Below are 13,273 nucleotides of genomic sequence, written 5' to 3' on the forward strand. Positions count from 1 at the left end.
TAGCATGTAAAGATTTGATTTTTTCATTCATGGCTTTTATCCAATGTTTTAAATTTGCAGATTGTTGTGCTTTTTCATAGGTGTCAGGTTCAAAGTTTTCAACTTTTAATGCAAGGTGAAAATCTTTTAATTTTGAAGGAGCCTATGTTCTCTTCTTCTCCTATCCCTAGCACGCTGATAATTTTACAAGTTTTCGTCATGTTCATAGTTTCTAAATTATCATTTTAATTATCAATTTTCAGTTGATTTTCTTCCCTAATTTATTCTCCTTGTTGGTTGTTCTCTAACGAAACCTCCACCTTAAAGGTGGATTCGATATCTACTTCTTTATTTTGTCTTGGTATATTAGTTAGATAAGACATTTCAAATTCATTAAAAATTACATCCCTGCTAACTATAACCTTAAAACCAGGTTTGCTTCTGAGCCATTGTCTATAACTCTTAATGCTTTCAGAATAACCAACAAACGCACATTTTTTGGATTGGGGAATCAATTTTATCATTAAGTTGTAATGCAAAAGCAGACATCCAAAAATAAAGAAAAATAAGAGGAAAGGTGATAAAGAAATTAAAGGGGAAACAGAAAGAAAGGACTATCATTTCTTAGGATGATAATTGAATATTGCCCAAGACTCCAAAGAATCATAATCACTCTATGAAAATACAATGTGGTGTGTGATTTTCTTGCCACATAATTGAAGAGAAGGTTATTAAATAGATAAAAGAATCTTTTGTTTTCAGCCTGATATAATTTTCCGATACTTATACAATTGAAGGGGGGAAAGTATCATTTTCATAAGAATTATGAGGCTCTTCTGATATTTATTTAATTATAAATATCATTCATTATTTAAAAAATTATAAATATTTTTTGAATGACATCCTACAATGAACTGTCACAAGGGGTATTTGCAATTTTAGAAAAGTATTCATAATTTTTCAAATAATGAGGAAATATTTGTAATTATGACAAATTTTGAAATAACTTGTTGTGTTTGCCTTTTTTATAATTTACTATTGCATTGTGCAAAAAAAATATAACTTTAAGGTGCAAAATGCCAATTACAAATTTTGGGACTTACATATTTGAATTGAAATCATTTTTATTTTACTATTATTTCTATTGGTGAAATATATTGTTATTATATTATTTCAACAAATATTATTTTTATTTAATATTGATATGTAGTAACCATAGTTTTTCAATAAATCTTATGTTATCATTGATAAAAATAACACACTTTCAATAATTCTTACTTTAATATTAATATTTAATTGCTTTCGAACACTTAATAATCGATAAAGCTAAATTCACGAATCGACTTGACTCATCTTACTTTCGAACTTTTAATAATTTATAATATGAAAAATAATAATCTTAGCACACAAAACATTCATCCAACTATAGGTATTGTATTTTATATGGTTTGAAAGAAGTAGTAGAAGTGCAATTAAATGCATATAATTTTGAATCAAGAACAAAGTCTGGGATTCCCAAAATGCAGTAACATTACAAGAGAAAATCAAACTAATTTGCGGTGCAAAACTGAAATTTTTTCCCAAGAACAAAATGAAGGGAGGCCCGCTTCTTCAGGTGCTTCCTTATTCCTATCCTCGCGCTGCTTGAAGATATGGAATTTGGAAAGGACAAAAAGAAAAGAAAAATCCAATCTTTTACAAGAAAAGAAAAGAAAAAACAGGGGGCAAATGCAAAATCAGGGAGAGGACAATAAAAGCAAACTCCATACCAACATTAGTAAACTCCCTTTTCTCTAAGTATTGGTACTGCCTTCTCTCTCTCTCTCTCTCTCCATTGTTTCAAATCTTTATGTTGTTTTCTTGCTTATTTTCTTGAATGTTATATGTGGGTTGGTAGTCTGATGCCGTAATCCATCTGGGTTTTGTTGTTGGGAGGACCCTTTTTTGTTCGCAATGTATTTCAACCCTTTCTATTTCTAATTGGTTTTGCTTACTTCAGATTCTACACTATGGTGGGCTATCTTATTCCAATGCATGAAGCTAATTTCAAGCTTAGAAATGAGGAAGTGTGATAAACTGAGATTAATTTAGGTGAGGTGCTTAATGGTTTGGACATAGTTTGGTCTCTTCTCAACGGATAGCGTTTGTTTCATATTAGTTTCTCTGCATCAAGTCCAAATCTTGAATGGTGTCCAAGAAATCTAAAGGGTGATGTTGTGTGATATTTGTGTTTAGCCTTACTCACACTTCTCATTGAGTAGACTTTCGTGACATATAAACTACATTTTCTTGTTATAAGTATGTCAAAAATGGGGCTCCTTTCTTATAAATCCCTGTTCTGTTGGTTCTTGATGACATCTGTGTTGTTCATGTTTTCTTGGTTCTTAGTGCTAAGATCAACGGGCCGGTCTTATTATGTTGATTTTGGTATATTACCAAACTCCAAGGTTCTTGGAATTTGGGAAAATGAGAATCTTGAAGGAGCCCATTTAATCAGTTCGTCAACTGGTGAAGGAGTAATCTGGAACAAGAATTCAATAAAATGTGGTTCTGATAGGCCGATTCTCAAGGTTTTTATGTATGATTTACCCCCAGAATTTCATTTTGGACTCTTGGGCTGGAAAGGTGATGGGAAGAGCATATGGCCCGATCTTCGTACTAAGGTTCCTGAGTACCCTGGTGGGTTAAATTTGCAGCATAGTATAGAATATTGGCTGACTTTGGATCTCTTGAACTCAGAATTCTCTGAAAATTTGAAAGGTCGTAGTGCAAAGCGAATATATAATTCTAGTGAAGCGGATGTTGTGTTTGTTCCCTTTTTTGCATCCCTAAGCTATAACCGAGGTTCAAAGCTAAAGTCTGGCGAGAAAAGGAGTACTAATGCTATATTACAGGAGAAGTTGGTCAAGTTCTTGATAGCTCAGGAGGAATGGAAGAGGTCTGCTGGGAAAGATCACATAATTGTTGCTCACCATCCAAATAGCCTCTTAGATGCAAGGATGAAGCTGTGGCCTGCAATGTTTATTCTGTCAGATTTTGGAAGGTATCCTCCAAACATAGCAAATGTCGAGAAAGACGTGATTGCGCCTTACAGGCATGTCACTAGAAGTTATGTGGATGACACGTCTGATTTCGATAGTCGTCCAATCTTGCTCTATTTTCAAGGATCCATATATAGAAAAGATGTAAGTCAGCTTTGTGCCGTAGAATTATATGTTCTTGTATTTCCAATTTTGAAAAACTCTTTTCTTTGCTTTTGTATGCCTAATGATAAAAGATATTTTCATAGTTTGTTTTGTTTTATTTGGCAATGATTGTTGGCAAACTGCTCTGAGTGTTCCAGGCTGCTTCATTTTCTGAAACTATTTCTCATTACAAGTTAGTTATGGACTAATATGTCAACTTGGTTCTATTTCCTTCGCCTGTATCGAACATCTGTGATGTTTCACGGCCACATGCCTGTAATGTGATTAAGCATAGATGGGGTCAAAATTTGCTGATGAAGAACAGAATGTTATTAGTAAAAACTGTTCATTTCTATTATTTGTTGGCTAAGGTCCATATATGTGTATATAACCAACTATACACTGGGAAGATAACTGAAAGTGTCTCAGAATGAAATACAAAGCAGATGGTGTTTCCTCTGTATCTCTCTCTCTTCTCTGGAGGTAAGGAGAGGTGAGAAAGTACAATTTCTCTATTTCTCCCTTACCAAATCTTCACCTCTGAGAATAAAGCAGCTCTATACACCATCTACCGTTTCTTCTTGTTGAATGATGATTAGTTGACAAGCTTGTGAGTACTCGGACTTATTCTTTTAAGCTAGATGAAAAATTATATCTGGTTGGGGAGCGAAAAGACATTTAAGCTGCAAGTTTAAATCGAAGGACCTACATATTGATTTAAAAGTGCAGCTTAAATGAACATCCTCAGCTCAGCCTGGGAACACTGCCTGCTCATGTACACAATTGAAAGAAAAAAAAGACTATATAGCGTCTTTGACTGCTTTGTTCGTTTTTGCGATTTTTTAACTGTGGTACTTCTTTCCATCAGTATCCCTAAGACTTTCACCCTTTCCGTATCCAGTTTTCTTCGTCTTCATGAGGTGGGCTGCATTTGGCTAGATGCTCAGGCCTCAATTTTAATATTTAATGACTTTTCTATTCACTGTTGGTAATATTGTGTACGGTGATGTTCCGATGAAATATGTATATATTTATGTATGTATTTATGCTTGTATTATGATAGAGACATCTTGTATGTATGCATGTTTGAAACACTAGTGATGTGCTTATGCATCAGTAAACATCCAAAATAATTTTGTTGTGAAAGTTCTCTTACATTTCAATGCTTTTAAAACAGTCTTGTTTGTTGGCTTAGTGTTTGATGAAATATTTCCTCCTGTCTAGTATGTATAAACTGTTCTTAAGAAATCCAGACTTGTCTCTGTTTCTAGATTTTTCTCAAATTCAATTGAGCCAACCTCCTCAGGAATGTTATTTCTGGACATGCCAATTACCATGTTCCGTCTTCCAATGACCTTGTTTTCCCTGTAAACTTGAAAATTTAATTCAAAGTCATTAGCCAGTAAAAACTAGTGTTTTTAACAGTGTTAATGGACGCATGATTAAGTCGTGGACCATATGAGTGTTTTTAACAGTGTTAATGGACGCATGATTAAGTCGTGGACCATATGGTTAAGGCATGCTTGTGTACTTGTGCTTATGGATTCCAGTAAATCTTGGTTTCCCGCAAACAGTTTTCAATTCGCTATATGCTGGTGAAGTTCAAATGTAGCAGATATTGAATAAGAAATGTGATATTCTGCGAGTACACTGCTGGCTTTATTCACAGCAGGGATCATGGTTAAAGCGATGTATGTTAGGTATTCTGTGTTGTACCTTATGAATATAAGGGGGGTCTGAAAGGAAACAAGAGGGCTGCACTTTAATCTCTGCTTTTGGTTGGTATTTTATGCATCCTTGTGTAACACTTGCTCAGCTTCTGATTTCAGGGTGGAACAGTTCGACAAGAATTATATTATATGCTAAAAAATGAAACGGATGTTCACTTCTCGTTTGGAACTGTCCAAAAGGGTGGAATTAGTCAAGCTTCTGAGGGCATGCACTCGTCCAAATTCTGCCTGAACATAGCCGGCGACACTCCTTCATCAAACCGTCTCTTTGATGCTATAGCCAGCCATTGCGTACCCGTTATTATTAGTGATGAAATCGAGCTTCCTTATGAAGACATTCTTGACTATGCTGAGTTCTGCATATTCGTCCGCACATCCGATGCTCTCAAAGAAAAATTTCTCCTAAATCTTATCAGGAACATCAGAAAAGAGAAATGGACTAGGATGTGGAAACGGCTGAAAGAAATAGAGCACTTCTATGAGTTTCAGTATCCATCCCAAGAGAATGACGCGGTTCAGATGATATGGCAAGCCATTTCCCGGAAGGTTCCTGCTGCTAGAAGGAAAACCCATAGAGACAGACGATTTTATCGAATGAGTCTCCCTAGAGAAAGAGCGCTCAGGTCCGTTCCCTTGCCAAGAAATTTTGGTTGATAGATCATCCGACCTCTAAAACTTCAGAGGCACGGCCTCTAGCTTTCCACAGAGGCAACAACCACGAGCAAGAGAAAATGGAGAAAGAAAGCAGAAAATTGAGAAACGAATTCCAGGTTTGGAAGGCTTGCCTTCACTCTAGAGATAGTTGATGAATTTGTTCAGTGGTTCAGCCTTTGAGCTGCTTAGTGTTGTTGGTAGTTTCAGACATAGTTTGTAGATGGGATGAGTTTGTCCCAGTAAGCATTTCACTCACTGAGAGATTCAGTAACTGTTTGTTGTACATTTAACTGTAAAAATGTTTCAATCATCTCATTCCGGCAGACTTGAAATTGCTAAATTCCACATTGTACTTCATCTCTTGGATTGCTCTATGCTCTATCCTATTACCTGGAAAATACGATCTTTTAACATTAGGATTGGGTTAAGACATCATGATCATGAGATCAGAAACAGCAGTAGTTGTTGAAGTTGAGAGTCTGTCTGTCTAACCATGAATGTGGTACTAAACTGTCTTTTGGACACTCTGCTTTATTGTACTATGGCAACAACTACTGTCATGGCGAAACTGCGGTAGGTGTGCTCTGTGGAGCTGGGCACTCAAACCGGCCCGCGGTAGGTTTGCTTTGTGGACCTGGGCACTCATGCCGCTAAGCGATAGGTGGCTAAAAACTTTATTGAGAGAAATGTCAGCAGTTCGAGTCCGCTTGTCCCAACTCATGAACTTAGCATATACCCTATGTCTGGGCTTAAAAGTCAGGAGTGTTGGAAAATAAAAGTAAATAGTGGAAAAAAGGTAGAAGTTCAAATGTTTAGGAAACATTTATCACTTATAATTTTATAAATAAGCTGCACAAGTTGGTATGAAGTTGCTTACAATTTTCGATTTAAAATGGTGTAATTAAAGCAATTCGAAAGTGTAAAGTGTAAACTATTTTTAACAAAAATTGATAAGAATAAATAGCCTTTAGGTGATTACCATACACATCTTGCTGTAGTATTATAATTACAAGAGATTCAATCTATGTGGATTAGAAAATGTTGGTCGATAATGCCCTTATTAAGGAAAAGTCGTCCAAGATATCAGATACCAGCTTAGTACATGTGCTATTACTCCATTTGATGGGCACTTTTGCCATTTTTATTTTTTTCCACAATTTTAAATAATTTATAGTAAATATTACATAAAATAATTTGATAAATTATACACGAAGTGAACAAAATTTGGTGGTGTTGGGGAATAGGAAACTAAAGTCGCTACTCTACTGGTCGAATTGAAATTCCATTTCCTTTTTTCAATTATGGGCTCCATCCCCACGCGACTATGGCTCACACTGGCAAAAACTTGAGGGAAACGTCGTTCGTTAACGACGAGGAAAGGAGGAACAAGAAACCTCCAAATTATCGAACGATCAAAAGGTCTAAATTTGAGGGGAAAAAATCAAAATTCTGACAAAGAAAACAATCCCAAGTTTTTGCTCTGAAGTTTACTTCTTTCATATCTCCAGAATATGAAATCTGCTTTGAAAATGGCGTCTTCACCAATTTGCTCACTGGTTTCCCCGCCCCATTATCTACCGCGCAGAAACGCGACGTTTCTTCCCAAAATAGGTTATGAAAATCGCAAGAACGAAGTGGGGTCGGGCTCTTTTCGGTCATCCTGTTCGACTGGGGTTAGTGCTTGCAGTTCCTGTTTATCGTTGTGTTTGAGACTAGTTATTGTGTATCTGATTGCAGAGGTAGAATTTTTTCTTTTCTTGAATGAATATGATTTGCGATCAACCTGTAGTTTGCAGAGTGATTGCATTTCTCAAATGCAAGAATTTGAAAGACGGTAGTTATGCAAATTGCTGATTGTAAGTCGGGGAAGAATTAATTGATTGGAGAATTGGGACCATGAGGAAAAAAAATTGAGGATTTAATAACAACTGTCGTGTCATTCTTGAAATTGTGATTTGTCACTTGGCATTTGATTGAAAGAAAATTTGTGTGGCTTCATGTACATTTTGGTGAAATTAAGGTTGCTTAAGCTTAGCTGCATTACACAGCCTTTTCCTTTAATTGTTCTTGTGAGACTGTAATAGTGTGCTTTTTGGTACCTTCTGTTTCGATTAATTATGTGGCATAATGTGTGTGCCGCGCACAGTCCATCTTTTTGGCTAGTGGTCTGGTCGCCATTTTGAAGGTTTTGACATGTAGTTATGCTATTCTTTTTCTTTCTTTCTTTTCTTTTCCCTTTTTTTTTGGAGATGAAGTATAGGTGGTAACCGTAGGCTTGATTGAAGACATGTTTAACTTTGGAATGTGACTTTGAGGGTGATTTACTGAACAGGGATCTTGAATGATTTCATTCTGTATCTGTACCCACTTATGTTATTTCTCACAAATTTAAATTGCTAAGAGGATATATTTTTGCAGGTTGTGACATGTGCAGTTGGGGATGTGCACAGGAAAAGAAGTAGTCTTGAATCTCTTTTTTGTTATGATAAGCCTATTCCAGAAGAAATAATTGAGAAGCCCATAGGGATATCCATGGCCGAGAAAAACGTTGGAGATAATCCCCGCTGCCCAAGTTGTCAAGCAAAAGGAGCTACTCTTTGCACCACATGTTCTGGATCAGGCTTATATGTGGACTCTATCTTGGAGAGTCAAGGAATCATTGTCAAAGTGCGTTGTTTAGGTAATGTTCTAATTAATATATTTTTCTTTGACTAAAGTTTCCGCACAGAATCGCTGTTGGGATCATTGCACATGCAGGATTTGGATCCACATATATGATTTTAGGCGTTGGATCCAGACATCTATGTACTTGATTTTGTTTGGCGACTAACGGATACAACTTCCTATTATAAAGCATGATCATAGGATTTGTTAATTGGCTAAAGCATCGGTCAAAACTTGACATTAAAGTGAAATGCTTGAGTATTTGACTCAAGGTGAATACCTGATCTGCTTCTGTGCCTCAGAGCCCATTCACATGTTTCTTTAAGTTTTTGTTTTTCTTGCTGATGGGCAGAATTTTGAAAACCTTGATAGTATTTTCAACATTGCAGTATTTTGGTAGAGCAATAACTTTAATATTGTAAGAATGCATCTAGATCACTTGTGGTAAATACTATGAGTTTATATCATAGTTCTTTTAATATGTCTATTTGCTTTATATTTAATTTTTTGGAAGATAGTATGCGACTTCCTGTTGTATATGGATAAGAGTTCAGGAAATTGTTGAGTTGAGCAGGATTAGAATGTCATTGTGGTAGTAAGAAGCTTGATGTCTCTTCTTTTACCTAGCAGGTTGTGGGGGAACTGGGAACACCATGTGTTCAGAATGTGGTGGAAGGGGTCACATTTGACTTGCCCGAAATTCAACATTCACTTCTTGTTACTCTAGTTGCATCCTCAATGTCAAAAGGTAGTAGAAGCCACACTTCTAGTTACAATTCTTCAAGATATACAGGCTTGATGTTAGTTTTCTTCTTGTTTGAGATATGCAAGCTTTTGATTTTAAATGTTGTATCTTGTGATGATTGAAGCAAAAATTTCAAAGCATGATTTCTCCTATGATATAGATAATGTTTTCCTGTGTGGACATTATATGATGCAGATGCACATTTCCGGCAAGAGTGTGAGAAGGTGCAAGGGAAAATAATTCAGTAATTACCATTTATTGAAATTGAAAAAACCTTTTGGCTCTAAAGCAGAATTAATTGCAAAATCTGGACTAAGCAAAAGTTTTTGTATATTAATAGACTCGTTGAAAGTGATGAAATTAGTCGGTGGACTTTTCCTCTAGACGACGATGACTGGAAAGAAAAGAGACCACAATGGGATTATATGCATTACAGTTTTACATACATGTATGTAAAAGATATTAAAAATGTGTCTCTATAACATGGATTCTACATGAGCCGTACGAACCAACTCTTGTGAATTTTGTACTTGTGATCTTTCTATCTCCCGGATATAATCTGGAATAGTACTGTCAAATTGCTGGCTCTGGGGGTTTTCTGCATATGCAACATAATACGCTGCAATGCTGGCTTGTACCCATGCCATGGCGACCCTACTCTACAATTTGTACATCAAGTAAGAAGTTAGTTTGCATTTCTTACTAATATAAATGCTTCTTTTACCCGTAAGGCTTGAATCCTTACCATAAAATATCCGATTAAGAATGTGTACAAGGACACTTCTGTTGCATAGGTCTTGTGGATCAGAAGTGCCCAACTACCACCAACTAGTGCACATATGGATCCTGCTGCCACCCCGGAGAGGAAGCAGAATGAACTGGTGAGGTCAGAGTTTATCAGCTTTTCCATTCCAAGTCTTCTGAACATCTCCCATGTATCCGTTGATGCTCGCACAATCCCTTTGCTGTAAACCCCTACTTGCACAAAGCCCCATCTATTCCCATATGCTACAAGCTTTAATGCAACTCCAGAACAGCAATTTGCGGAGCACATGAACTCATCTGCGTCTCCAGAAACCAAATTTACACCTCGAGCTGAACCCCGGATGACACCAAGAACTGGTATAAAAATTGAGCCCATGCAAATACTCCCCATTGAGTACTTAGCTGAGTTTCTTGCTGCAGTTTTGAAGTCAACTTGTGTCCCACTTGCAAATTGCATGTATTTGATGTGTGATACTGTGACAAGCATCATGTTTTTCACTATCTGCATTGTCCATGTTAAGCTTCCTAGGATGAGGAATATGAATAGAGTATCGATCTCTGTTGCAGTGGCGGTGGCTCCCCCAATGCCGGACATCAAGGAAGCCAAATAAACAGTGCATATGATTATTGAAAGAAGTACCATGGCTTTCACTTTTGGAGGATGATGTGCTATGGAAACTGTTACTATCCTATTTGCATGCTGAAATCTGGGACTAACCCAACAGGCGTACAGGGATTGAATCACAGAAGAAACCAGGGCAATCACCGATGCTGCTACACTCCCTGGAGTTTCTATGGAGACAAGTAAGATCCCAAATGCACAGGTAAGGAGAGGGCTAAGCCAGAATGTGGCCTTAACCATTCTTAAAGGACTGAAACATGTCAACTCTTGCCATGCAAATCCTATGATTCCTGCACAAGCCGTTGAAGAGAGGACTGGAACGTACCATTTCTTTGGGTGGAAATGATGGGTGTGGGCAGCCGATAAGACACCACGTACCGTGAGAACAAGTACCAGAACTGTGATAACTAGAAATTGTACATAGAAAAGGTACTGAAACAGCTTGTTAACAAAGCTTCTATCCGTCCTCATCTCTACGTGGGTACCATTTCTTTCCTGTATCTGCATTGAAAACCCTTAGTCAGATGATTGACACATCAAGAAACAGAAGAGTATGCAGAACTTAGCCGCAGGGAAACAAGAAAGTCGAGCAGCAAGGCAGACGGTGCCCGATCCTCTGCCTCCACAGACATCAAGAAACTAGAATTGAGATGACCTTTGGGGCAGGGCAGGCGGGGTGGGACGTTGACTTCACCTTGATCATCTCACCATCTGTTCTGTCTTGGCACTATATTCAATTCCTTGGCATCCACGATTCAGCAAGACTAGAGCTCTACTTTCAACTTGGAACCAATTTTAAACCACGACTACAGATCATTGGAGGTCTTCTTGAAGACATTATTTTAAACGTGATTCATAGCTACATGTGGTGTAGATGTGTGCTACACGCTATTGATCTTGCCTCTATAGAAGTTTGAATATGATTGACCTGTGAGTAAAGTGAATAACGGTAGCAAGCATCCCCTCCTTTTTCCAGTCAAGAATCCAATTCAAAATCAAATAGGATTCAGCTTTAATTCGTACTTGAGTTTGAGGCTTTGAGCCGAAAAGAGGCCCAGATTTCAGGGATATTGTGAGTGCAATTTCGGTTTAATTTTAGGGGGTGAGTTTGCATATACTGAAAATAAGTACTAATCAGTTTATCGTTGAAAATAGGTTGAAAAAGAGTGCTTTTATTTTACAGCTTTTGCTTTTGAACGATTAAATTGATTTAAGTTAAAAGCTATAAATAATTTTCTACCAACCTCTGCAGCTTATTAGTGAAACTGTAAATATTAAATTGTTTTTATAAAATTTTAATAGTTTTTACTTCGAGCACTCTACTTTTGCAATTGTTTGGCTTATAATTTTTTTATAATTTATTTTCATCTCGAAAGTAGAAGATATTGCAAATACTTTTTTATAATTTATTTTCATCACAATTTTTTATAATTTATTTTCATGTCATTGATTGATGGGCCTTCTGAGTTGTTATTGAATTGGACAAGTCTTGAAGCCCAACAAAAAGACTGAAGCCCATAAGAAGTAATTTTGGGTATCATGTAATTGTGAAAGCCCAAGACTCTCCCTCTCTCTCTCTCTCTCTCTCTCTCTCTCTTGTTTGTTCATGTTTTTAGTTTTAATTTAGATAAATTATATTTTTTCATTCGAAATATACTTATTTTTATATTTTATTATCTAAATTTTTTTTATCGACTTATCATTTTAATTTTATAAAATTTACATTATCTCATATTTCGATTGATTTTTTAACTGGAAAAATATCTTATGCACCGCACATGTGATACTTAAAACTAATGTATGAGTAAAATATCATATATGCAGTGCATGTGATTTTTTTATAATAAAAAAATCGATTGAAAAACAATCATATATAAAAAAGAGTACAAATTTATCAAAATTAAAATGATAAATTCGCATAAAGAAAAAGAAAGTTGAAATGACAAAATGTTAAATGTAATTTACCCTTTCAGTTTTCACTGAAAATCTCTCTCCCCCTCTTTGAGAAACGTTTATAAATATATATATATATATATATAATTTATGAATTCTTCTGTAATGAAATAAGTTTTGACCTGTATGAAATCGTGTTTGACGAAATTACACTTAATTGGTGCGTTTTCCAACTGAAGCATTCTCACAAAACCATTCTTCACTGTCTCAGGTCAAAATGCTTAATTAAAAACATGCAAACTACTTACGTAAATTGAAGTCATCCACTTAAATATTACGAAAATCAATTAATTAAAAAAAAAAAGAGCAGAACAGCAAAGCCACTTTTATATTTCAGGAAATTTATGATTGATCTAATGGTGGAAAACAACGGAATAACGATCCACTTCATAATAAAAATATTTTGATGTGCCTCGTAATTCAGTCTGTGTCTAATTGTGTAAGATATTATCCGTTTTTATTTTATATGAGTCTTACAATTTTATTCTAAAAAGGCGTTTCCCTAGGAATAAAAGACATTGGGACTTATAAACCACTCAAACTCTTTGTTTATAATTAATGTGGGACGCTTGATTATAGGAAAAAATCCAGAGACCCCCCCTGTGATAATAGGAATGTTCAAAAACCCCCCTATGAAAATTAAATTATCAAATACCCCCCTATAATATAAAATAAAGTTCAAAAAACCCCCTCCATACAAAAATTGAGCCACACGCGCTTTGACTGCGATTTTTCTATAAAAATACTTTTTTTTTTTGACATTTTTGCCCTTCTCTCACATTTAACATATAATATTATATATATGTATTTAAGAATTAAATATTATTTTATATAATAATTATTTAATTAAAATATGATATATTTCTATTAATAATAAAATATTTTTTATATAATAATTACTTAATTATTTATATAATAAAATATTATTTTAATTAAATTAAAATTAATTTTATATATAATTAAAAAAAAAAAGCAG

General features: G+C 35.5%; 4 protein-coding genes across 14 annotated transcripts; 2 read left to right on the top strand and 2 right to left on the bottom strand.

Annotated features, from left to right (window-relative positions):
- On the top strand, window positions 1,542-5,905 carry LOC105162715 (probable arabinosyltransferase ARAD1). 2 transcript variants are annotated; one of them, XM_020693660.1, is made up of 3 exons: window positions 1,542-1,782; window positions 2,368-3,164; window positions 4,994-5,905. In XM_020693660.1, the coding sequence occupies exons 2-3, from the start codon at window positions 2,556-2,558 to the stop codon at window positions 5,546-5,548; spliced, it is 1,164 nt and encodes a 387-aa protein (XP_020549319.1). In that variant the 5' UTR covers window positions 1,542-1,782; window positions 2,368-2,555; the 3' UTR covers window positions 5,549-5,905. The 2 variants fall into 2 exon arrangements, with proteins under 2 accessions (XP_020549319.1, XP_011079118.1); XM_011080816.2 differs by lacking the exon at window positions 1,542-1,782 and having other exon boundaries at window positions 1,790-3,164.
- On the top strand, window positions 6,845-11,412 carry LOC105162716. Of its 10 annotated transcripts, none has more exons than XR_847863.2 (6): window positions 6,845-7,221; window positions 7,967-8,228; window positions 8,843-8,960; window positions 9,153-9,634; window positions 9,752-10,079; window positions 10,290-11,412. XR_847863.2 is itself a non-coding variant. In XM_011080817.2 (3 exons), exons 1-3 carry the CDS (start codon window positions 7,060-7,062, stop codon window positions 8,899-8,901), a joined length of 483 nt encoding a protein of 160 aa, XP_011079119.1. In that variant the 5' UTR covers window positions 6,846-7,059; the 3' UTR covers window positions 8,902-9,139. The 10 variants fall into 10 exon arrangements, 1 of the variants encoding a protein (XP_011079119.1); XR_847866.2 differs by having other exon boundaries at window positions 9,752-9,843; XR_847867.2 differs by having other exon boundaries at window positions 9,752-9,838.
- LOC105162798 (protein PNS1-like) lies at window positions 9,395-10,283 on the bottom strand. The gene is made up of 2 exons (XM_020693974.1): window positions 9,703-10,283; window positions 9,395-9,616 (listed from the first exon to the last, which is right to left on the bottom strand). Exons 1-2 carry the CDS (start codon window positions 10,228-10,230, stop codon window positions 9,434-9,436), a joined length of 711 nt encoding a protein of 236 aa, XP_020549633.1. The 5' UTR covers window positions 10,231-10,283; the 3' UTR covers window positions 9,395-9,433.
- LOC110012042 lies at window positions 10,239-11,141 on the bottom strand. The gene is made up of 3 exons (XM_020694134.1): window positions 11,000-11,141; window positions 10,288-10,845; window positions 10,239-10,247 (listed from the first exon to the last, which is right to left on the bottom strand). The coding sequence occupies exons 1-3, from the start codon at window positions 11,045-11,047 to the stop codon at window positions 10,239-10,241; spliced, it is 615 nt and encodes a 204-aa protein (XP_020549793.1). The 5' UTR covers window positions 11,048-11,141.

The sequence above is a fragment of the Sesamum indicum genome, linkage group LG5 (assembly GCF_000512975.1).
Source record: "Sesamum indicum cultivar Zhongzhi No. 13 linkage group LG5, S_indicum_v1.0, whole genome shotgun sequence".
NCBI lineage: Eukaryota > Viridiplantae > Streptophyta > Magnoliopsida > Lamiales > Pedaliaceae > Sesamum > Sesamum indicum.